Consider the following 25,289-nt stretch of genomic DNA (forward strand, 5'->3'; position numbering starts at 1 on the left):
CAGTATGATATCTTTCTGTCTATCTATCCGTAGGAAATATAGGAGAGTGAAATAACCTATAAGCTTAAAATTGTGCATATAACTTCAGCGAGCCCTGTTCACCACAAGGGGGGAAGTGTTGTTTTCCTAACTCGTATATTAACTAAGAAACTGGTTTCTTGCCCACTTCCACACCTTCACCTCATCCGGTTTCCAAATTTAAAAAAGAATTGCTAAAAATTAAAAAGAAATTACAGAACAACAGTTCAGTACCCAGTTATCTTTACAATAATTATTTTTTAAATGTGGGGCTCTTTTTAGAATAGTATTTGTACACTTAAACTGTACTACTAAATTCTGGATGGGTTATTCATATCGTGTAACAGATGTGCTTTAAGAGTCACATCCGGTCTCCGACTACAAATCTCCACCTGCTGATTTTGAAATATTTCAATGTCAAGAACTAAAAATAAGCCGATCAAAAAATCTTTTAAAATTTTCAGTAGATATAAATATACTATCCCATAGATGCTGGCTCATTTATAAAACTACTTTAAAATGAATATAAAGATGTTACCCTTACTGTTCTTTTAAATAACCATTAAATGATTCCGAAATGTTTCGAAAAGGTGGTAATTCCCTCCAATGACCACAGTTTCTCTAAGGAATGAATTGAATGCCATTTAAAACTAGATTGGCAAATTTTTATGACCAGTGTTTAATCATTGTTTTACTGTATTTTATTGAATAGAAATATATTAAAATTAAAATAGTTTACTTATTTCATCTCGAGGTACGGTGTAGAGAGATCAATCTATCGTGCTTTTATACTGAATTTGCTTATGCTCAGCCAAAATGGTGGTTGTTACCTGTCAACGTTTCTTTTATAATGAGTGTAAATCATTTTAAATCTTCACAGTCTACAGTAACACAGGGCGAGAGAGTGAAAGAGTGAGTGTGAGAGAGAATGAGAGAGTGAGAGACAGAGTGTGAGGGAGAGAGAGAGAGAGAGAGAGAGAGAGAGATGTGGAGTATTTAAGCATTTGGCATACAAAGCAGAATGGCAGAGACTGTACAACCCCAGTACATTCAGTCACAATCTATATTTCAATCAATCTGTCAGCGGGGAACCAATCTGTCCCGCCACTGGCGGGAGACCAATAATGGAAACCAATCACGTGATCCATCTCCATTGTGGGACTCACATTTTTTAAGTATATTGGCTCCGCATTATTGTTCTCAAACTGTAAAAAAGACAATTTTCTTCAATCACGTATTATTTCATCCATGCCGTTGACATTTAATTACAAACTCAAATCAGTGGCCTCTTTTCTTTTAGTTGTATAGTATGGGTTCACTTTATATTTTTAGTTATGTTAACATGTATCACGATCATAAATTTAATTTGTTATATGTTAATGAATAAATATGTATGATTAATACTATATAAAAATATACCACAATTGTTGTCACATTTACTTAATTTTCTTTTTCATTTTGAAGTCAACATACTGTGTGTAAAAGAACACCGTATATGGTAAAATATGTGAGTATTTATTGTTCAAAATGGAACTAATCGTAAAAAGGATGCCACTTTAAACAAACGGGTAGAAAATGTTTCATGGTTCAATGTTTGTAGGTCATATACTACAAGTATTGTATGTCCCACAGATATTGGATCGTAGAGCCCATAATGATGTCCTTATATATAGTTTGTTTTAATTTCTTTTAGAAAGATATTTTTAATGTGCAGAAAGTAAAAAGAAATATTGTGTACATATTACTGCCAAAATTAAAAGCAGTGGATTTCCTTAAAATCAAAATTCCAAACCAGACGCGTTAGAGTTTTTTAAGCTCAACAAATGGCGCTAGGGATACGCTCTTAACCATTAATAGTTAAGGGCTGCCATCTAATTGTACCATAATGTGAAGAATTTCAGCATCCACCTACATAAAGAAATTCAATTAAGGTAATTGCATTGTACCAACAGTAATCAAAATCTTTTCCAAAAATATGGTTCTAAAGAAATATATGCAATACTTTTTATATAAGAGTTCTTTTAAAAAACAAATAATAAAATATATCTAACTCAAAGAGCAAAATGTATTACTTTTCACTAAAATTAGACATTTTTGAGTGCCAATATATGTGTTATGGTATTGGTAGCATTTTAGTACGTATAGTACTTAGTAACTAATACTTTAAACGTATTATTAAACATTATTTCGAAAAAGAAACTTTACAAATTAAGAAGGAAAGTAAAGAGACAATGAACCAAGGTAATTAAAAGTTTCTGTGGCCTAAGTCCTTTAGTGTAATTAAATTAAAAAGTGAAATGTTGCGAATGTAACGAGGTTTCTTCCAATGAAAACCGTTGTGGGCAATAATTTACATTGCAGCCTTTCTTCTTTCCTTCTTTCTTAAAACCATTGTGCTTGTACACCGGATTGTCCACATTATCTGTTTGATCTAATATCTAATAGTACTTTTGTTATTATTTATCCGTCAAAGATGTATATATAACTAACTAATGTTACGAAGAGAGAATATAGCTTTGTTTAGTATACGTGTTTTACATGATTCTTTAGGAAATTAATTGGACGTTTGCGAAGTTTTGCCATTGTTTAGTGATACAAGATAGTTTAACCTAGTTTGTAATTATGTATTAGGTTAGTTCTTTACCTGAAGAAGAGATCAGATTGCAGATCTCGAAACTTAGTGTTACTGATTTCTTGTTTCACTGAACGATGGCAAATGTCCGGAAAAATCCTGTTTCCTTCACAAGATAGCAGTAAAAACTAAGTGTGGAGATCTGCTACCTGATCTCGTCCTCAAGTGAATAAGTAGCCTAACATTAATACCTCTACCTGAGGAACTTGTCCGATTGAAGATCTGGTAACAAAACTAAAGATTACTAAAAAATTACAAAAAATAATAAATAAGTAAGTTAATAAAAATAATCTTAAAGTAAAGTTAACCCGGCTTTCTAGTGCAATTAATAATTGTATAATATTTAGTTCTAACATGGACAGTCCTTCTGACAAATGACACCAACTCTGTGTAGTTTGAAAATTAAAACTTTATTTGTACAATCTTTTTAGTCATATGGATTGTATGTAGAATCTTGCGTCTTTACAAGGGTGCGTCTCCAAAATTTCAGATATGAATATAACGTTTATAGATTAAATCCCAATTTTCTCACTATAGGAGTAATCACTGAACCAGGCTGGGGAGAGCTCGTAGATTCCTACAAAGATTGGGGTTTACATTGTTCATAATTGAATATTACCTGTATTTAGCCAGTTATCCTTAAGAATAAAGAAACATTTATTGTAATGTTTTTGTGTTAATTTAAATATCAATTATTTAGTGCCTAGTACAGTATTACATATCTAATATATATACAACCGCATGTGTAACTGACTGACTGACTGACTCACTCACTCACTCACGTATACTAATTCTAACCTACTTCCAGATGAGTTAGAGACTTGAAATTTGGTACACAGATAGCTTTCCACGTGTAACCACCAGGAAAATCCCGAAAAGTGAGAATTTTTCATTTTCAACCCCTCAAAAAAATTCCCAAAAAATCGCGCATTCTTCACCCCTGCAGGCATTTTTTTGTAAGCCCGATAGCGGGCGAACCGTTGGAGCTAGCTCGGATCTGACGGAAAATTCATGGTCAGGAATGAAGTGAACTACAAAAAAGGTCAAATGACTTTTTGCTCTATCTTCCATGGTTAAGCGACAAAACGCTCGAACATTTGAAATTCCAGAGATTTTTTCGATAAAAATAATGTTTCAAGCCCGATAGCGGCCGAACCGTTGGTCGTAGCTCAAATCTGATTGACCCATCAAATTAGCAAATTGCGCGATCTACAGAAAAGGTCCAGTAATCTTTTGCCCTATCTCGATTGGTTTGGCCGAAAAACGTGATTATGTACAATTTTGTTTGTAACTTTTACGCGAAACTTTTGTTTTTGGGGTCGATAGCGGCGAAACCATTGGTCGGAGGTCAAAATAAGAACAAACGTTTTTTTTATTTAGGAAATAAGATGACCTACAAAAAAGGTCCAGTGACTTTTTACTATATTTCCCTTAGTTTGACCGCAAAACGCGATTAAGTGAAAATATTGGACATTTTCGCCTAAAAATTTACATTCCGGGCTTTGATAGCGGCTAAACGGTTGGTCGTAACTCAAAACAAATTTTTAAACGGGATTTAGGAAATCACGTGATCTACAGAAAAGGTTCAGTGACTTCGGGAGTTGGCTGAGCGTTAGCTAAGCGTCAATAGTAGATAGGGACAGAGGAATATTTATTATGTTCACAGACACAATACCCTCTAAAAAAAGGCCCAAGTGTGTCATTAACCCCCGGTAATATTAACCCCCCCCGGGGATTTCCTGGTATGACCTGATAACCTCCTGTACATTCAACCCCCTGATGTGTTAACCCCCCTGGTAACATTAAAACCCCCCCCAGGGGAATTTCCTGCCATGACCTCATGTCCGAATTTTACCAGTCACCAAATCTCTTAACCCACCCCCCCCCCTGGGAAGATCCTGGTATGTATGACCAGATAACCCCCTGGAGACTTATCCCCCGGTAACGTTAACCCCCCCTGGGAATTTGTTCATATGACCAGACAATATCCTGACGAAATTAAACCCCCTCTTGTCCTTAACCTCCTTAACATTAATCACCCACCCAGGGAATTTCTCGCCTTGACTAGATAGTCTCCTGGTGATATTAAACCCCCTGTTCGACTTAAAATACTGCCTTGAGGTCGGTTTTTATTATGTTTATACTAAACAATTCAAGATAGCTGACCCGTGCAGACTTTTCTCCCGAGCTCATTTCTGGCTAAACCATAGGTCGTAGATCAGATCTGAGGGCACAATCGAAAGACAAAATTAAATTTCCAACAAGAAAGGTCCAGTCACTTTTTGTCATATCTCTAACGGTTATCTAATATATATACAACCGCATGTGTAACTGACTGACTGACTCACTCACTCACGTATACTAATTCTAACCTACTTCCAGATGAGTTAGAGACTTGAAATTTGGTACACAGATAGCTTTCCACGTGTAACCACCAGGAAAAATCCCGATAAAAGTGAGAATTTTTTCATTTTCAACCCCTCAAAAAAATTCCCAAAAAATCGCGCATTCTTCACCCCTGCAGGCATTTTTTGTAAGCCCGATAGCGGGCGAACCGTTGGAGCTAGCTCGGATATCTGACGGAAAATTCATAGTCAGGAATGAAGTGAACTACAAAAAAGGTCTAATGACTTTTTGCTCTATCTATCCTCCATGGTTAAGCGACCAAAAACGCTCGAACATTTGAAATTCCAGAGATTTTTTCGATATAAAATAATGTTTCAAGCCCGATAGCGGCCGAACCGTTGGTCGTAGCTCAAATCTGATTGGACCATCATCAAATTAGCAAATTGCGCGATCTACAGAAAAGGTCCAGTAATCTTTTGCCCTATCTCGATTGGTTTGGCCGAAAAAACGTGATTATGATATGTACAATTTTGTTGCAACTTTTACGCGAAACTTTTGTTTTTGGGGTCGATAGCGGCGAAACCATTGGTCGGAGGTCAAAAATAAAGACAAACGTTTTATTTAGGAAATAAGATGACCTACAAAAAAGGTCCAGTGACTTTTTACTATATTTCCCTTAGTTTGACCGCAAAACGCGATTAAGTGAAAATATTTGGACATTTTCGCCTAAAAATTTTACATTCCGGGCTTGATAGCGGCTAAACGGTTGGTCGTAACTCAAAACAAATTTTAAACGGGATTTAGGAAATCACGTGATCTACAGAAAAGGTTCAGTGACTTCGGGAGTTGGCTGAGCGTTAGCTAAGCGTCAATAGTAGATAGGGACAGAGGAATATTTATTATGTTCACAGACACAATACCCTCTAAAAAAGGCCCAAGTGTGTGTCATTAACCCCCGGTAATATTAACCCCCCCCCGGGGATTTCACTGGTATGTGCCACATGACCTGACTAACCTCCTGTACATTCAACCCCCTGATGTGTTAACCCCCCCCTGGTAACATTAAACCCCCCCAGGGAATTTCCTGCCATGACCTCATGTCCGAATTTTACCAGTCACCAAATCTCTTAACCCCCCCCCCCTGGGAAGATCCTGGTATGACCAGAATAACCCCCTGGAGACTTATCCCCCGGTAACGTTAACCCCCCCTGGGAATTTGTTCATATGACCAGACAATATCCTGACGAAATTAAACCCCCTCTTGTCTTAACCTCCTTAACATTAATCACCCACCCAGGGAATTTCTCGCCTTGACTAGATAGTCTCCTGGTGATATTAAACCCCCTGTTCGACTTAAAATACTGCCTTGAGGTCGGTTTTTATTATGTTTATACTAAACAATTCAAGATAGCTGACCCGTGCAGACTTTTCTCCCGAGCTCATTTCTGGCTAAACCATAGGTCGTACATCAGATCTGAGGGCACAATCGAAAGACAAAATTAAATTTCCAACAAGAAAGGTCTAGTCACTTTTTGTCATATCTCTAACGGTTATCCCATATATATACAGCCGCATGTGTAACTGACTGACTGACTCACTCACTCACTCACGTATACTAATTCTAACCTACTTCCAGATGAGTTAGAGACTTGAAATTTGGTACACAGATAGCTTTCCACGTGTAACCACCAGGAAAATCCCGAAAAGTGAGAATTTTTCATTTTCAACCCCTTAAAAAAAATCAAAATGGCGGACGCATTTTCTCCCCGTGTAGACCTTTCGTAGGCGCTCGATTGTGACTTAACGAAGCATCCTATCGAAAAAAACGGAGCCCACTTACAGTATTCTCCTTGAAACTCTCTACAAGTTTGCAATTTAAACTTTTGCTCTATCTCTTAAAGTGTATATACAGGAGGCGCGAGAAGTTGAAAAACGTATTTTTTGAAAATTTTCAAAAATTTTCTAATAAAAAAAAAACAAATTTTTAGAAAATAAATAATAACACCATAAGATGCATCGTGAAATTCTACACCAATAAAACAGTTTGAAGTGTCTCAATATGTTTATACCCAATCCCGAGAAATAAATAATTTTGTGATATAGTAGATAGGGACATTGCGAGGATGGGTGGGGGAGGGGGGGGTTAACGTAAAGATAGTCCTAGGTTAACTTTTTTGGTGTCGATAGATAGGGAAAAATAATTCAGAGGGGTGGGGGACGGTCCAGGGGTGGAAAAAATTTCGTCATTTTTTCGATATCTCTTACCGTTTACGAGATATTTGCAAAAAACTGTCATTTTTTGCTATTTTTCCACCCATCTTCATTCGCGTTTCCAAAAGTCAACAGCAAAATTCAGTTGCTGCTTTCCGAAGTGATAGTTTTGTGTCGGGACAACATTAGGGATCCTAGTGAAGAGAATTGATGGCCTTAGCGACTTCTGTACGGTACGTAGGAGTTGATATCCCTAGATGTCTATGAAATCCAAACTTAACTTTACGTTCCTACTCAGTCTACATTGATTACTTGAATAGCCGTACTCTTAACTTGGCTGAATATTTTCGGTTTTATACTAGGCTTTATTTTTTTGTTGTTTCCTTAATGGATTGACTGTTTCAGTAAAAAATATATGTATTTTACGTTTAAATTAAAGTTCACGTTCATCGTTCTTAACATCCAAGTGACCACTTCTATTCTACTTCTTTGCTTTCTTTTCTTTCTTATTACGCCATATTGTGACCAATTTTCTTACTTTTCTTTTGTGTTCTCGTTGTTTTTTATCTTATATCTTTTTTATTATTTTTTTACTTAGTTAAAGCTTATAACTTCCTTTTTAACTTTTTAATATTTATTGAAATAAGCTAAATTGTAGATAGAGGCGGGCACTGTTGTTGACGTCCAAGTGGACTATTTCTGCTTCTTCGCTGTACTATTAGGCAACATTTTGCCCTTTTTTCTGACTGTTCCTTGTGTTCTCGTTGTGTTTTTTGTGTTCTTAATTGAAGCTTATATTCCTTTTTAATTATTGTTTAATTTTTTTATTCCTTTTTATTTGGACGTTTAAAATGAATGCATTCCTCGAGGGAATGGTAAGAGAGGTTGAGAGTGGGGGACTATCTTAGTACTGACCATATGGATAGGTTCGGAAGCATACTGGATGAAAACACTGAGTATCATCCTGTAAGCTGTTCGGCCATTGCTGCAATGGAAGGTGTTTCGGCTGTCGCTACACCTCACATACAAATTCTGTTCTCGGGGAAGATCGACGCCAGTTCTATCGGTCATTGGATTGTGGTCTTCCACGATGGCAGTAATTTGTATGTGTACGACAGTCTGAACAGTGCCCACCTCACTGCAGACCAAACTAAGCTGCTCTCCCTTCTGTTCCCGGACCTATCCATCGTTCCAGCATTTATTCCCGTCCAAAGGCAAGAAAACGGTTTTGACTGCGGCGTATTCGCCATTGCTAATGCTACTTCACTTGCCCTTGGTCGGGACCCAGCCAAACTGCGCTATGATATACCATCAATGCGCCCCCATTTGGCTGAAATGCTGCGCACGGGTAGACTGGATATGTTCCCTACGCTATCAGTGTCCTCTCCTCCTGAGCCAATAATCAAAGATCCTAATTCTACTTGTTTAAGCATTGTCGAATCTTTACCGCCATTAGAAATAAGTACCATGTCCGTCTGTGCTCCAGTTAAAAAGGGGCCGGGTTAGACCTAAAAAAGTGAAAACGTGGCCGCCCTAAAACTCTTTCAACCACTAAGGAGGAGCAGATAAAAAATTCAAAGAAAAAGTACTCCTCAAACAATCCTCAAGTCAACAGGGACGCAGTGAAAAGATATACTGAACAGCATCCTCAAGTCAACAGGGACGCAGTGAAAAGATATACTGAACAGCATCCTCAAGTCAACAGGGATGCTGTTCATCGTTACACTGAGCAGCACCCTCAAGTCAACCGAGATGCTGTTCAACGTTACACTGAGCAGCACCCTCAGGTCCACCGAGATGCTGTTCAGCGTTACACTGAGCAACATCCTCAGGTCCATCGAGATGCTGTCAGCGCTACACTGAGCAGCATCCTGAAGTTCACAGGGGTGCTGTTCAGCGTTATACAGAAAAACATCCTGACACAAATTTACAAAAAGTACAAATATTTCGAATAAAAAATCCTAAATTGACAGAATTAAGGCACATTTCCAACATACTAGCACGACGTGTAGTTGAACATGGCCCAATGGCGTATTGGAAAATAGATAATTTAGTCTATATTAATTCTTACAAACTAAAAAAAATAAGTTTATGGGACGAAAACATTTCAAAGTGTCCTCATTGTCATGCAAGGCTGTTCGATGAAGAGAAGGATAGGAAGAAATGGTGTTGCGGTGAGGGATCTTATAAAGTCCATAATTTACCTCCTCTGGACGCCAGTTTCTATTCTAAACCGTCTGTTCATCGAACGAGCCCGTGCCTACAATGACTTGTTTGCCTTCTGCGCTCTCGAGGTGACTGGGGGGTACCGTCATCCTTCAGGCCTCGCCTTCTTTAAGATCGAAGGTAAGATGTACCACCAGGTTCACAGTCTGGACGCTCCAGGTCAAAAGTTTAGGACCAAGGGAGGTGATGTCCAGTTTGTGAACCGGTGCCGCCTGTACATAGATGATGGCGAGGAGCGCAAAAACATTGCCATGGGTAGATCATTGAACTCAGAAGTCATTGATGAAATTAATACATATCTTCTTTCCTGTAATCCTTTCATCAATGATTTCCGTAGATTGAGTGATGAGCCTTCAGTCAACGCTCATTTGGAATTTGAAGTGACCAGCAGATCTACCCATGGCCCTGTTCTTGGAGATAGGCAAACAGGCATTGAAGTGCACGCTGTATTGAGCAATGAAGACACCATAACTGATCCAAGAAAATTGACCATCTGGAAGAAGAGTGATAGGCGTCCGTCTTCCGTTGACCTCTTTAGCCCCTTAATGGAGCCTTTCCAATATCCGTTGCTCTATCCTCAAGGTAATTTAGGGTGGCATATTGGGCGCTTAGACAACCACGGGGGGAAAACTTTCACAATACAATTACTCTAGATGTCTCCTCCTCTCCGATCCCCGTTTCTCGCATTTCGGCAGGCTGTCTCAAGCATGGCAGGTCGAGATGTTCGCGAGGTACGAGGAGGAGCGTCTAAGATTTATTCGTTTCTCCCAAACGCGTTCTGCTGCTCAAAATTCCTTGAGGATAGGACCACTGGACGAGCTCCTTGAAGCTCAACGGGGTAGGCAAGCTGGTGGGCAGGTTTTAGGCGACATCACCCGCGATGAAAACAGTCTTGGGTGAGGGTGGGGTGCAGGCTGGAAAAGTTTACCTCCCAAGTTCGTTTACCGGTGGACCCAGATACATGAAGGTACATTACGAGAACGCAATGGGCCTTGTGTCTCGTCTGGGTTCACCTACGTTTTTTCCTGACGTTCACCTTCAGTGCTACTTGGGAGGAAAACAAGAAGGCCTGCCCTCACAACAGCGGGCGCAGTGACCCCTCAACAGCCTGCAGAATCTTCCAGATTAAACTTGGCGAACTCCTCCGAGATCTGCGCAGCGGAGCAATGTTTAGAGCCGTCCGTCCGGTTTACATCGTCTATGTCATTGAAATGCAAATGAGGGGCCTTCCTCATGCCCACATTGTGTTTAAAATTGACGGCGATGGACCGGTACAGGCACGTGACATTGACTCCGTAATACGCGCAGACATCCCTTCGGAGGAGGAAGCCGCTGGAAGACTCAGGAAGTTGGTGCTGAAAACACATGATTCATGGTCCATGTGGTACTGACCACCGCACCGACTTCCTGTGCTGGGACTCTGCAAAGGGGCACTGCAACAAGTTCTACCCCAAGCCTGCCTGCCAAACCACCCACGTGGACGAGAGGGGGTTCGTCCAATACAAACGAGACTACACAAACGAAGGCTTTATCACATCACGTAGGAGACAGATCAAAGTGCATGATGGCTGGGTCGTTCCGTACAATTCCGCATTACTGCTCAAATACGAGGCGCACATAAACTTGGAGCTTGCTTCTACTCGTCGCGTAATCAAGTACCTCTTTAAGTACCTCATGAAAGGCGGTTCTCTCCAGAACGTAACCGTCACTCCCCTGGGGAAACAAGAGGATGAGGTCGAGCATTACGTGACGAAGAGAATGGTGGGTGCCAGCGACGCATGCTGGCGTCTTCTCGACTTTCCTGTGTCAAAGCTCGAGCCCACCGTTGGACTGTCTTCCCGTGCATTTAGAGGGCAAACAAAGTGTTGTCTTTCGGCCGAGACAGCTCTCTGATGCAGTCACTCAAGCAAGCTCCAAGCTTATGGTCTACTTCAATCGCCCGCACCATGAAACTTTTGACAATGTCACGTACCAGACATTTTACGAGAAGTTCATGGTGCACACTAAGCGCCCACGTACTGCGGAATTGTACGAACACCCCGATGGCCATCACTTTGTAACGACTCGCCAGCGTGGTGAGAAGGTATGTAGGTTGATGTGGGTCTCTCCCAACCGAGGAGAAACTGAGCAGCATCCTGAAGTTCACAGGGGTGCTGTTCAGCGTTATACAGAAAAACATCCTGACACAAATTTACAAAAAGTACAAATATTTCGAATAAAAAATCCTAAATTGACAGAATTAAGGCACATTTCCAACATACTAGCACGACGTGTAGTTGAACATGGCCCAATGGCGTATTGGAAAATAGATAATTTAGTCTATATTAATTCTTACAAACTAAAAAAAATAAGTTTATTGGGACGAAAACATTTCAAAGTGTCCTCATTGTCATGCAAGGCTGTTCGATGAAGAGAAGGATAGGAAGAAATGGTGTTGCGGTGAGGGATCTTATAAAGTCCATAATTTACCTCCTCTGGACGCCAGTTTCTATTCTAACCGTCTGTTCATCGAACGAGCCCGTGCCTACAATGACTTGTTTGCCTTCTGGCGCTCTTCGAGGTGACTGGGGGGGTACCGTCATCCTTCAGGCCTCGCCTTCTTTAAGATCGAAGGTAAGAATGTACCACCAGGTTCACAGTCTGGACGCTCCAGGTCAAAAGTTTAGGACCAAGGGAGGTGATGTCCAGTTTGTGAACCGGTTGCCGCCTGTACATAGATGATGGCGAGGAGCGCAAAAACATTGCCATGGGTAGATCATTGAACTCAGAAGTCATTGATGAAATTAATACATATCTTCTTTCCTGTAATCCTTTCATCAATGATTTCCGTAGATTGAGTGATGAGCCTTCAGTCAACGGCTCATTTGGAATTTGAAGTGACCAGCAGATCTACCCATGGCCCTGTTCTTGGAGATAGGCAAACAGGCATTGAAGTGCACGCTGTATTGAGCAATGAAGACACCATAACTGATTCCAAGAAAATTGACCATCTGGAAGAAGAGTGATAGGCGTGCCGTCTTCCGTTGACCTCTGTTAGCCCCTTAATGGAGCCTTTCCAATAATCCGTTTGCTCTATCCTCAAGGTAATTTAGGGTGGCATATTGGGCGCTTAGACAACCACGGGGGGAAACTTTCACAATACAATTACTCCTAGATGTGTCTCCTCCTCTCCGATCCCCGTTTCTCGCATTCGCATTTCGGCAGGCTGTCTCTCAAGCATGGCAGGTCGAGATGTTCGCGAGGTACGAGGAGGAGCGTCTAAGATTTATTCGTTTCTCCCAAACGCGTTCTGCTGCTCAAAATTCCTTGAGGATAGGACCACTGGACGAGCTCCTTGAAGCTCAACGGGGTAGGCAAGCTGGTGGGCAGGTTTTAGGCGACATCACCCGCGATGAAACAGTCTTGGGTGAGGGTGGGGTGCAGGCTGGAAAAGTTTACCTCCCAAGTTCGTTTACCGGTGGACCCAGATACATGAAGGTACATTACGAGAACGCAATGGGCCTTGTGTCTCGTCTGGGTTCACCTACGTTTTTCCTGACGTTCACCTTCAGTGCTACTTGGGAGGAAAACAAGAAGGCCTGCCCTCACAACAGCGGGCGCAGTGACCCCTCAACAGCCTGCAGAATCTTCCTCAGATTAAACTTGGCGAAACTCCTCCGAGATCTGCGCAGCGGAGCAATGTTTAGCCGTCCGGTTTTACATCGTCTATGTCATTGAAATGCAAATGAGGGGCCTTCCTCATGCCCACATTGTGTTTAAAAAATTGACGGCGATGGACCGGTACAGGCACGTGGACATTGACTCCGTAATACGCGCAGACATCCCTTCGGAGGAGGAAGCCGCTGGACAGACTCAGGAAGTTGGTGCTGAAACACATGATTCATGGTCCATGTGGTACTACTGACCACCGCACCGACTTCCTGTGCTGGGACTCTGCAAAGGGGCACTGCAACAAGTTCTACCCCCAAGCCTGCCTGCCAAACCACCCACCACGTGGACGAGAGGGGGTTCGTCCAATACAAACGAGACTACACAAACGAAGGCTTTATCACATCACGTAGGAGAACAGATCAAAGTGCATGATGGCTGGGTCGTTCCGTACAATTCCGCATTACTGCTCAAATACGAGGCGCACATAAACTTGGAGCTTGCTTCTACTCGTCGCGTAATCAAGTACCTCTTTAAGTACCTCATGAAAGAGCGGTTTCTCTCCAGAACGTAACCGTCACTCCCCTGGGGAAACAAGAGGATGAGGTCGAGCATTACGTGACGAAGAGAATGGTGGGTGCCAGCGACGCATGCTGGCGTCTTCTCGACTTTCCTGTGTCAAAGCTCGAGCCCACCGTTGACTGTCTTCCCGTGCATTTAGAGGGCAAACAAAGTGTTGTCTTTCGGCCGAGACAGCTCTCTGATGCAGTCACTCAAGCAAGCTCCAAGCTTATGGTCTACTTCAATCGCCCGCACCATGAAACTTTTGACAATGTCACGTACCAGACATTTTACGAGAAGTTCATGGTGCACACTAAGCGCCCACGTACTGCGGAATTGTACGAACACCCCGATGGCCATCACTTTGTAACGACTCGCCAGCGTGGTGAGAAGGTAATGTAGGTTGATGTGGGTCTCTCCCAACCGAGGAGAACAATACTACCTTCGTATTCTACTTATGTCTACACCTTGCCGTGGTTACGTTTGATCTTTCTGGCTCGTGGGCGGTCCTGGTTGCCGGACGTTTCAGGACGTAGCCCGCAATCTCGGCCTGGTGGAAGACGAAGAAGAATACAATCACGCGCTGCGCGCGAGGCATCTACGTTTATGACTGGACCTAGGCTCCGTTTCCTTCTTTCGTGAATCCTCTGCAACATGGGAGCTCCCGCTGCTCTTCTGTGGGAGTCTTTCAAGAACCACCTTAGCGAGGATCACTTAGAAAGGAACCCTCTCGACGACCCTGAACTGGCGGTGAAACTTACCTTGATAGACATCGATCGGAGCCTCCGCCAGCAGGGATCGTGCTTGAAAGATCATGGACTCCCCTACGTCGAGGATGACACGACTGAGTTAGGTAGGTAGAGAGCTACTCAACTACGGCGAGAACCTCCAGCGAACCATCGTTGAGGACTGGGTGCCCAAACTCTCCCCCAGACCAGCGCCGTGTGTTTGAGTACGTTCGCTCTCTGCTTCTCAACCCCCGTGACCGACGCACTTCTAGAATCATATTTCTGGACGGTCCCGGGGGTTATGGGAAGACCTCTCTGATTCGTGTCATCCTTGGCGTATGTTCCGTGGTTTGTCGACAGGTTGCACTCGCCGTGGCTAGTCTCAGGGATTGCTGCAAGGAACATGGCTGGAGGAACAACAGCACATAGCATGTTCCGACTCCCTCTAGACCTAGGTCACGGCACAGGTGTGTGGAACATCACCAACGGGTCCCAGCGAGCAGAACTCATCAGAGCAGCACAGCTCATTGTGTTTGATGAGGCCCCGATGGCACACCGCTACATCTTCGAGATGATCGACAGATCCCTCCGGGATCTCATGAATAGTAGTGTGCCATTCGGGAATAAGATCTTCATCTGCTCCGGGGACTTCCGTCAGATTGCGCCCGTCGTTGAGAAGGCTCGCACACCAGCTGATGTCGCGTGCGTGTCACTTCGGGCGTCCACATCTGTGGGCCGACTGTTCACACTATTTTCCCTGACGACACCCCAGAGAACTAGTGGTTCCATTGACTACTCCAACTTCCTCCTTGGAGTAGGCAATGGAACAATAAATCCTTTACTTTTTGGAGAAGGCCGCGAGAGAGAGTCTCTCATTCCCCTCACTGGGGTGAGATGCCTCAACTTCTCTCGCGGACTTAATAAACGGATGTGTTTCCTCCTGGTGTTCTGCGAGATCCTGATCTTTTGTGCGAGACGGGCAATACTCTCAACTCTGAATGTGAACGTCAAGGAGATCAACGGTCGCATCCTAGACCTCATGGACGGGCGCCATTCATGAGTTGAGAAGCGCGGACACCGTGGACAGAGAAGACGACCGACGGGCTGGATGTGGACGTAAATCTCCTCAACCAGGCCCACTGGCAAAGGAGTGCCAGATCACGTCCTGCGTCTCAAGGGTCGGCTCCGTATGCTTAATCATGAGAAAACTTAAATAATCGGTGATGGACTCGTGAACGGCACCAAAGTCATTGTGACGGCGGATCAGCAGCCGACTGATCACCGTCAGGACTTATCGGCAACACGCAACCTATCGGAATTCCCCGGATTACGTTCAGGTTCGCGTTTGCCGAAGGATCGTCCGCTCCGGGTTTGTCGCCGTCAGTTCCCCCTCATGTTGGCGTACTGCATGACTGGTCACAAGAGCCAAGGCCAGACAATTGAGTACGTCGGAGTCGACCTGAGAACGGACTGCTTTCACTCATGGCCAGCTCTACGTCCCTGTTGAAGCAGAGTGAGACGTCCAGACGACATCGTCGTTCTTGTGTACCAGACGACAGAATAGTAGAAGGAGTCGCCTATGCAAAGAATATTGTATATGACGAGCTCCTTCTAAACACTGATTAAGTCTTCGGCAGTAGGCTAGGGGATCTGCCACTTAAAAAAAAAAACTCCCCGTCGTGATTTGACCTAGCAGTAGGCAAAGGGAACTGCTTTACCAAAACTCCCTGATGATTTCATTAGCAGTAGGCAAAGGGGACTGCTTCACACAAAACTCCCTGATGATTTCATTAGCAGTAGGCAAAGGGAACTGCTTTACACCAAAACTCCCTGATGATTTCATTAGCAGTAGGCAAAGGGAACTGCTTTACCAAAACTCCCTGATGATTTCATTAGCAGTAGGCAAAGGGAACTGCTTTACCAAAACTCCCTGATGACTTTATTAGCAGTAGGCCAAGGGGATCTGCCAGAATAAAACTCCCCGTTTTGTGTAAATTATGTAAATAGATATGGTCTCTAAGTTTGCCTGGCCTCCCCGTTGGCGAGACTGGATACGCCAACCTCAATATCTGAGCGTTGGTAAACCGACGGGCAAACAAACTGATTTTCTGTTCTTTTCAAAATTCCAAACACATTTTATTCTATATTTTTAAACCACTATTCATATTCAACACACACAAAATCAACCATCTCTTTTGCTTACAACGAATAATGACAAATTAATTAAACAGCAATATTCTTTTCATCCTAAAAAATAAACCCAATTCTTTTTACCTCAAAGTCAATTCACCATTCATTAACATTGTCTAAGTCATCGTGTTTTCATGCCATCAACCATCTGACATACGAGGTGGTGTTAGAAAAATAATGAGACTGATTTCATACTAACCAAAGTTTTTTATTATTTTCAAAACAACAATGTTATCCCCCTTCAAAGTAGTTTCCTTGGGCAGCTATACATCGGCGGAGTCGTCGTTCCCACTCTTGGTAGCAGCGCTGGAAGTCTTCAATTGGTATGGCTTTTAAACTGGTCGGTCACAGTCTTTTGAATGTTCTCCAGAGTTCCAAAATGACGTCCTTTTAGGACATGTTTCAATTTCGTGAAGAGGAAAAAGTCACAAGGACTTAAATCAGGTGAATAGGGGGGTTGAGGAACAACAGTAATGCGTTTTTGAGTTCAAAAAATTCACAGATGGAAATGGCCGGTGTGACATGGAGCATTGTCATGATGAAGCATCCACTTGTCTGCAATTTCCGGTCTCACACGGATCACTCTTTTCCTCAAATTTTCAAGGACACCTTTTATAAAACACTTGGTTGACAGTTTGTCCTGGTGGAAACAAATTCTTTGTGTACGATACCTTTCCTGTCAAAAAAACAAATTAGCATGGTCTTGATCTTTGATTTTGCTCATTCGACATTTCTTCGGCCCCGAGGAGATGACGAAGTGTGCCATTCTTTACTTTGCCGCTTTGTTTCAGGATCGTACTCAAATATCCAGGATTCATCACCAGTGATCACACAATTGAAGAATTCTTGGTCATTAGCAATCCTCTCAAGAAGATCAACGCACACATTTTTTTCGATTGTCCTTCTGTTCAGTTGTGAGATTTTTTCGGCACCAATTTGGCACAAACCTTTCGCATGTTCAAATCATCTGTCACAATTTTGATGCACGTGTGTGAAAGTGTTTTAAAATTTAGCTGTTCACTGATCATCTTTATTGTTAAACGACGGTTCTGATCTCACAAGCGGCCCTCACACGATCCATGTTTTCGTCCGTTCTTGAAGTCAAAGGTCTCCCTGAGCGAGGTTCATCTTCAACGTGTTCTCGGCCTTCCAAAAATGATTTGTGCCAGCGGGAAAACTTGTGCTCTCTCGATAAGCACTGTTTCCCATAGACCTGTTTTCAACTTTTCAAAAGTCACACTCGCGGATTCCACCAAGTTTAGCACAAAACTTTATTGCACAACGTTTGCTCTAAATTTCGATGCTCCATTTCTGTGACGCACAATTAAAACACAACTTTACTAATGGCGCTGTCAAAACTAATGTGTTTAACTGTACGGAGTTGTAACTCGGACTGAGGAATGTGGAAGGGATAAATAAACAGGTTTAGCGTCAGCCGGTAGACACAACGTTGCCAGATCTCCCGCAGTGTTTACCAATCTCATTACTTTTCTAACACAACCTCGTATTTAATCAATACTTTAACAATTTAACAACCTGTTCTACCATTGCATTCAACCAACCATAAGTTATGCCATAAACATAACTAACTATTGCACTTAAAACCAAAGCTGATTTAATAAGCTACTTGTTGTTTATAAAATGTGTACATATACATGGTCTCTGCGTTTTGTGCATCCCTGTGGCGAGACTGAATACGCTAACCTCAATGCCTGAGCGTAGGTTAACCGACAAACAGCCAACTTACTTTTACTCATTTCAAAAATTCATACATATTTTTGTACTGAAAATTCCAACCACCCATTTATTCCATCAAAAGCATTTTCTTCATTTAAAACCACCATCTCTATTACCTTCAAATGATCAAATGCAATAGTTTATAATATCCTTGATATCAAGCTCATAAATCAGCCTCTACACCTTTTTTTCACTGAAATCCTATCTTTTTCTCCCTACCTGAATATTGAACAACTACTATCTACCCCAAATACAATTGAGTCTGATAAAATTACCCACTCTCAAAAAATTGCCTGATTTCAAAACTGTACTAATAGAAAATTAGCTAATACCTAAATTGATCTCGAAACCCGAAATTGGCCAACACCCAAATGGGGGCCTGGGGGCGTAGCCCCCAGCGAGCCGAAGGCGAGTCTAATATATATACAACCGCATGTGTAACTGACTGACTGACTGACTCACTCACTCACTCACGTATACTAATTCTAACCTACTTCCAGATGAGTTAGAGACTTGAAATTTTGGTACACAGATAGCTTTCCACGTGTAACCACCAGGAGGAAAATCCCGAAAAGTGAGAATTTTTTCATTTTTCAACCCCTCAAAAAAAATTCCCAAAAAATCGCGCATTCTTCACCCCTGCAGGCATTTTTTGTAAGCCCGATAGCGGGCGAACCGTTGGAGCTAGCTCGGATCTGACGGAAAATTCATAGTCAGGAATGAAGTGAACTACAAAAAAGGTCAAATGACTTTTTGCTCTATCTTCCATGGTTAAGCGACAAAACGCTCGAACATTTGAAATTCCAGAGATTTTTTCGATAAAAATAATGTTTCAAGCCCGATAGCGGCCGAACCGTTGGTCGTAGCTCAAATCTGATTGACCCATCAAATTAGCAAATTGCGCGATCTACAGAAAAGGTCCAGTAATCTTTTGCCCTATCTCGATTGGTTTGGCCGAAAAACGTGGATTTATGTACAATTTTGGTTGTAACTTTTACGCGAAACTTTTGTTTTTGGGGTCGATAGCGGCGAAACCATTGGTCGGAGGTCAAAATAAGACAAACGTTTTATTTAGGAAATAAGATGACCTACAAAAAAGGTCCAGTGACTTTTTACTATATTTCCCTTAGTTTGACCGCAAAAACGCGATTAAGTGAAAAATATTGGACATTTTCGGCCTAAAAATTTACATTCCGGGCTTGATAGCGGCTAAAACGGTTGGTCGTCCCGTAAACTCAAAACAAATTTTAAAACGGGATTTAGGAAATCACGTGATCTACAGAAAAGGTTCAGTGACTTCGGGAGTTGGCTGAGCTGAGCGTTAGCTAAGCGTCAATAGTAGATAGGGGACAGAGGAATATTTATTATGTTCACAGACACAATACCCTCTAAAAAAAGGCCCAAGTTGTGTCATTAACCCCCGGTAATATTAACCCCCCCCCGGGGATTTCCTGGTATGACCTGATAACCTCCTGTACATTCAACCCCCTGATGTGTTAACCCCCCTGGTAACATTAAACCCCCCCCCAGGGGAATTTCCTGCCATTGACCTCATGTCCGAATTTTACCAGTCACCAAATCTCTTAACCCCCCCCCCTGGGGAAGATCCTGGTATGACCAGATAACCCCCTGGGAGGACTTATCCCCCGGTAACGTTAACCCCCCTGGGAATTTGTTCATATGACCAGACAATATCCTGACGAAATTAAACCCCCTCTTGTCTTAACCTCCTTAACATTAATCACCCCACCCAGGGAATTTCTCGCCTTGACTAGATAGTCTCCTGGGTGATATTTAAACCCCCTGTTCGACTTAAAAATACTGCCTTGAGGTCGGTTTTTATTATGTTTATACTAAACAATTCAAGATAGCTGACCCGTGCAGACTTTTCTCCCGAGCTCAATTTCTGGCTAAACCATAGGTCGTAGATCAGATCTGAGGGCACAATCGAAAGACAAAATTAAATTTCCAACAAGAAAGGTCCAGTCACTTTTTGTCATATCTCTAAACGGTTATCTAATATATATACAACCGCATGTGTAACTGACTGACTGACTCACTCACTCACGTATACTAATTCTAACCTACTTCCAGATGAGTTAGAGACTTGAAATTTGGTACACAGATAGCTTTCCCACGTGTAACCACCAGGAAAATCCCGAAAAGTGAGAATTTTTCATTTTCAACCCCTCAAAAAAATTCCCAAAAAATCGCGCATTCTTCACCCCTGCAGGCATTTTTTTGTAAGCCCGGATAGCGGGCGAACCGTTGGAGCTAGCTCGGATCTGACGGAAAATTCATAGTCAGGAATGAAGTGAACTACAAAAAAGGTCTAATGACTTTTTGCTTCTATCTTCCATGGTTAAGCGACAAAACGCTCGAACATTTGAAATTCCAGAGATTTTTTTCGATAAAAATAATGTTTCAAGCCCGATAGCGGCCGAACCGTTGGTCGTAGCTCAAATCTGATTGACCCATCAAATTAGCAAATTGCGCGATCTACAGAAAAGGTCCAGTAATCTTTTGCCCTATCTCGATTGGTTTGGCCGAAAAACGTGATTATGTACAATTTTGTTGCAACTTTTACGCGAAACTTTTGTTTTTGGGGTCGATAGCGGCGAAACCATTGGTCGGAGGTCAAAATAAGGACAAACGTTTTATTTAGGAAATAAGATGACCTACAAAAAAGGTCCAGTGATTTTTACTATATTTCCCTTAGTTTGACCGCAAAACGCGATTAAGTGAAAATATTGGACATTTTCGCCTAAAAATTTACATTCCGGGCTTGATAGCGGCTAAACGGTTGGTCGTAACTCAAAACAAATTTTAAACGGGATTTAGGAAATCACGTGATCTACAGAAAAGGTTCAGTGACTTCGGGAGTTGGCTTGAGCGTTAGCTAAGCGTCAATAGTAGATAGGGACAGAGGAATATTTATTATGTTCACAGACACAATACCCTCTAAAAAAGGCCCAAGTGTGTCATTAACCCCCGGTAATATTAACCCCCCCCGGGGATTTCCTGGTATGACCTGATAACCTCCTGTACATTCAACCCCCTGATGTGTTTAACACCCCTGGTAACATTAAACCCCCCCAGGGAATTTCCTGCCATGACCTCATGTCCGAATTTTACCAGTCACCAAATCTCTTAACCCCCCCCCCCCTGGGAAGATCCTGGTATGACCAGATAACCCCCTGGAGACTTATCCCCCGGTAACGTTAACCCCCCCTGGGAATTTGTTCATATGACCAGACAATATCCTGACGAAAATTAAACCCCCTCTTGTCTTAACCTCCTTAACATTAATCACCCACCCAGGGAATCTATCTCCGTCCTTTGACTTAGATAGTCCTTTCCTTGGTGATATTAAACCCCCTGTTTTTTTCGATCTTAAAAATACTGCCTTGAGGTCGGTTATTTTATTTATGTTTTATACTAAACAATTCAAGATAGCTGACCCGTGCAGAACTTGTTCTCCCGAGCTCATTTCTGGCTAAACCATAGGTACGTAGAATCAGATTCTGATGGGCACCAAATCGAAAGACAAAATTAAAATTTGCCGAACAAAGAAAAGGTCCAGTCACTTTTTAGTCATATCTCTAAACGGTATATCCCCATATATTAATTACAGGCCTGCATGTGTAAACACACTGCACTTGATCACTCACTGATAGGGTTATACAAATTCTAACCCACTTCTAGAAGTGCTGGAAAACACCAAATTTTGGCACACACGTAGCCTGGAATCTTCACGTGTAACCACCGGGAAAAGATCCTGAAAACCGGAACTTTTTAATTTTGAACCCCCCAAAAAAAAATTCGCGAACTGACGCGCCTTTCTTTGCCCTTGCAGGGCTTTTCTTTGTAAGCCCGATAAGCTGGGGCGAAAACCGTTGAGGGAGCTAGCTTCGTATCTGACGAACGAAAATTCATGGGTCAGGAAATGAAGTGGAACTACAAAAAAGGTCCAGGTGACTTTTTGCTATATCTCCATTTGGTTTGGCCGCAAAACGCGGATTAGATTAAAATATTTTGAAATTTTTCGCCCAAAAATTTACCTTTACTTTCGGGCTCGATAGCGGCTAAATCGGTTGGTCGTAGCTACAAAACAAAATTTATCCAACGGGATTTAGTAAATGGCATGGTCTACAAAAAAGGTTACAGTAACATTTATTGGCCCATATCATCAACGGTTTGGGCCCGCATTACGCGTTTTAAAGTACAGATTTTTTATGTTTTACGTGAGATATTGTGTTTCTTGGGCTCCATGTGTTAGTCGGAACCGTTTGGAAGTTCAGGGTAGAATTAAAAAATCGGGATTTTAATACGAAACAATGTGGTCTAAAAAAAAAGGGGTTCAAGTGAACTTTTTACTCTACTCTTCCCATGGTTTAGCCGTAAAAACAGTGATTATGTTTGAAAAAATTTCACTTAAAAACTTACATTCTGGGGCTCGATATTGGCCGAACCGTTTTTAACCCTGAGCTTAAATGTATACAATTTTTTTAAACTAGCTATGTATAGTTGATCTTAAAAAAAAAGATTCTAGTTAAGCTTTCTGTCGTTTAATCTATCCGTAAGCCTGGGTAAAACGCTCTAATAAGGCAAATTCCTTTGTCGTCAATTTTAGGGGTTTTTTAAAATCATTGCAACTATAATTATTGCGATTCGTGTGCTGGTTCCAGATTGACCTTGTATTACTAACAACCGTTACCGAGTGACTAAAATACCCCCCTCCACGTCGGGAGTTTGGCTGAGCGTTAGTGAAGCTTCAATAGTAGATAGGGACAGAGTGTGTTTTTATTATGTTCACAGACTCTACAACCCCCTCAAAAAACTAGGCCGAACTTGTGTAAATTAACCCCCCGGTAACACCCCCCCGGGGATTTCCTGGTAATGACCAGATAACCTCCTGAATAAATTAAATCCCCCTGATGTGTTAACGCCCCCCCCAGGGAATTTCCTGGCTATGACTAGATAATTCTACCTGATGATATTAAACCAAACTGTTCAACTTAAAATAACTGCCTTAAGGGTCGGTTTTTATTATGTTTTTGTACTAAACAATTCACGAGATAGCTGACCAGGTGCCAGACTTTTCTTCCCAAGCTCTGTACCTGGCTAAACAAAAGGTCCTACTTCAAATCTGATGGGAACAGGAATCTCTCCTTGTCAATTTTATTTATTTCCGACATAGAAAGGTTCCAGCTTCTCACTTTTTCTTGTATCTCTAAAACGGTTTAGCCACAAAAACTGCCCCTTAAAAGTTCCCAAAACTATGGTTAAATCTGGAAAATTCGATTAGAAGTGGGTCTTAAGTTTTACTCCCACTCCCAGAATGCCTTAATCTAATGCTCGGACATAAACTTTCCCCGAATAACCGCTTATTTCCCCGAATTTAGCCAACACCCAAATGGGGCCTGGGGGCGGTAGCCCCCAGCCGAGCCGAATGCGGAGTATTAGTATAATCAGTAGAGTCCCGTTAATCCGACCTAATTGGGACCGAGCCCTATTTCGGATAATGTGATTGGTTTCGTGATTTAGCCCAGAATTACAGACAAAAATACGTGTTTTAAACCTTTAGATGTCCCTATTTTAGTTATAGAAGTATTCAATATTGATTTAATTAAAAACATGTATTTCCTGACTGTTGCATTGTATTTCTATGACAAAACTAAACGTGTTTTTAGCGAATACTAAGCACACTTTACCGTATTTAGGTGTGAGAGTTCTATTGTTAAGCAATGTGAGCGTACAGGAGGATATTGTACGGGTCCCCCCACGCGTTTCAAATAAGTAACGAAACATACGCGTCATCCAATAGACTCTTCAATGCGACAGAAGAACAAGTAACTGAATTTATGTCTTTTAACAATTAATATTGTACTCAATAAATAATATCAGTACTGGACGTGTCCAATTTTTGTTTGATTTCACTTCTTTAATACAGTAATTTAACTCATACTTAACCTATAAGTTTCAATTTGGAAAAAAAAGAAAAAAATACTCGTATTTAATAACTCAAGACAATTATTTATGTACTGTACCGTACACAAAAAATTTTATTTTTTTTTTTTTTATTTTTTATATTATTTATATCTTAATCAAAATAGTTGTATGTCTATTTTTAATTAAAGTTTTTTCTTTGTTTATAGTACGAAATGAATGCACCCACGTTTAATTTTATATGTAATTAGTTTCCTATAATACTTGTTTCATTATCGTTACAAATAATTCCTCCTTTGGACCTGTTCGGATTAACCGAAGTTCGGATATACACGTGTTCGTATTAAGCGGGACTCTTTTTCCACTGTATCGTTATATTTTAAATAGCAACAAAGACTCAGTCCTCATTTTCCGCTTTATGTTTTATATACGAGCACTTCGAATTTTGGTCACAATAAGGTGGCCTAGTCTAATTGGTGGCTGAATAGGTGATAAGTTTAATTCCGGTAGAGGGAAATGCTATGTTTACCAGCTAATAGCCGTTTTGGATACTTTTACCTACTTTATTTATCAGGAAAAAACTTAACTTCATTAGATTAAAATAAATTTGTGTGAAATTTAGTTTCATAAATACAAAGAATTACATTAAATTCCAAATATTCAATAGAATACTGCGTTTCTAAATATCTTACAGAGTTATTGCTGAAAATCGTATTAGAACATCCTCTTTGATTCTAACTCATAACGCATCTATGGTGGAAAAGGGTTTGATTCAAGGCCAAATGATGAGTTTAGCACCAGGTCATCATCCGTCTTAGACCATCGTCTACAAATATAGCGATGTCACAAACGTTGACTCTCTCTTCAGTCATGATAGTCAGAAGAAAAACAGAAAAACAGTTTGGTGTATAACTGAGGCTGTACAATGAACTCTTTACCATAGTTTTAACATCAGAGACACCTAGAACAACAAAAATCAAAATTTTTAACTAATAATGTAGGCGAAGAGGTAATTCTCATTGTCTCATTAGGTGTACAATTGA

At 41.5% G+C, this 25,289-nt stretch overlaps 2 protein-coding genes across 2 annotated transcripts; both read left to right on the top strand.

Annotated features, from left to right (window-relative positions):
• Positions 1 to 10,798: 10,798 nt before the first annotated feature.
• LOC124374218 lies at positions 10,799 to 11,326 on the top strand. The gene has a single exon (XM_046832475.1). It carries the CDS (start codon positions 10,799 to 10,801, stop codon positions 11,324 to 11,326), a length of 528 nt encoding a protein of 175 aa, XP_046688431.1.
• A 3,474-nt stretch (positions 11,327 to 14,800) lies between these two features.
• LOC124374219 lies at positions 14,801 to 15,430 on the top strand. Its single transcript, XM_046832476.1, has one exon. The coding sequence runs from the start codon at positions 14,801 to 14,803 to the stop codon at positions 15,428 to 15,430; it is 630 nt and encodes a 209-aa protein (XP_046688432.1).
• The last annotated feature ends 9,859 nt before the right edge of the window (positions 15,431 to 25,289 follow it).

This window comes from Homalodisca vitripennis, unplaced genomic scaffold (genome assembly GCF_021130785.1).
Source record: "Homalodisca vitripennis isolate AUS2020 unplaced genomic scaffold, UT_GWSS_2.1 ScUCBcl_7532;HRSCAF=15268, whole genome shotgun sequence".
NCBI classification, from domain to species: domain Eukaryota; kingdom Metazoa; phylum Arthropoda; class Insecta; order Hemiptera; family Cicadellidae; genus Homalodisca; species Homalodisca vitripennis.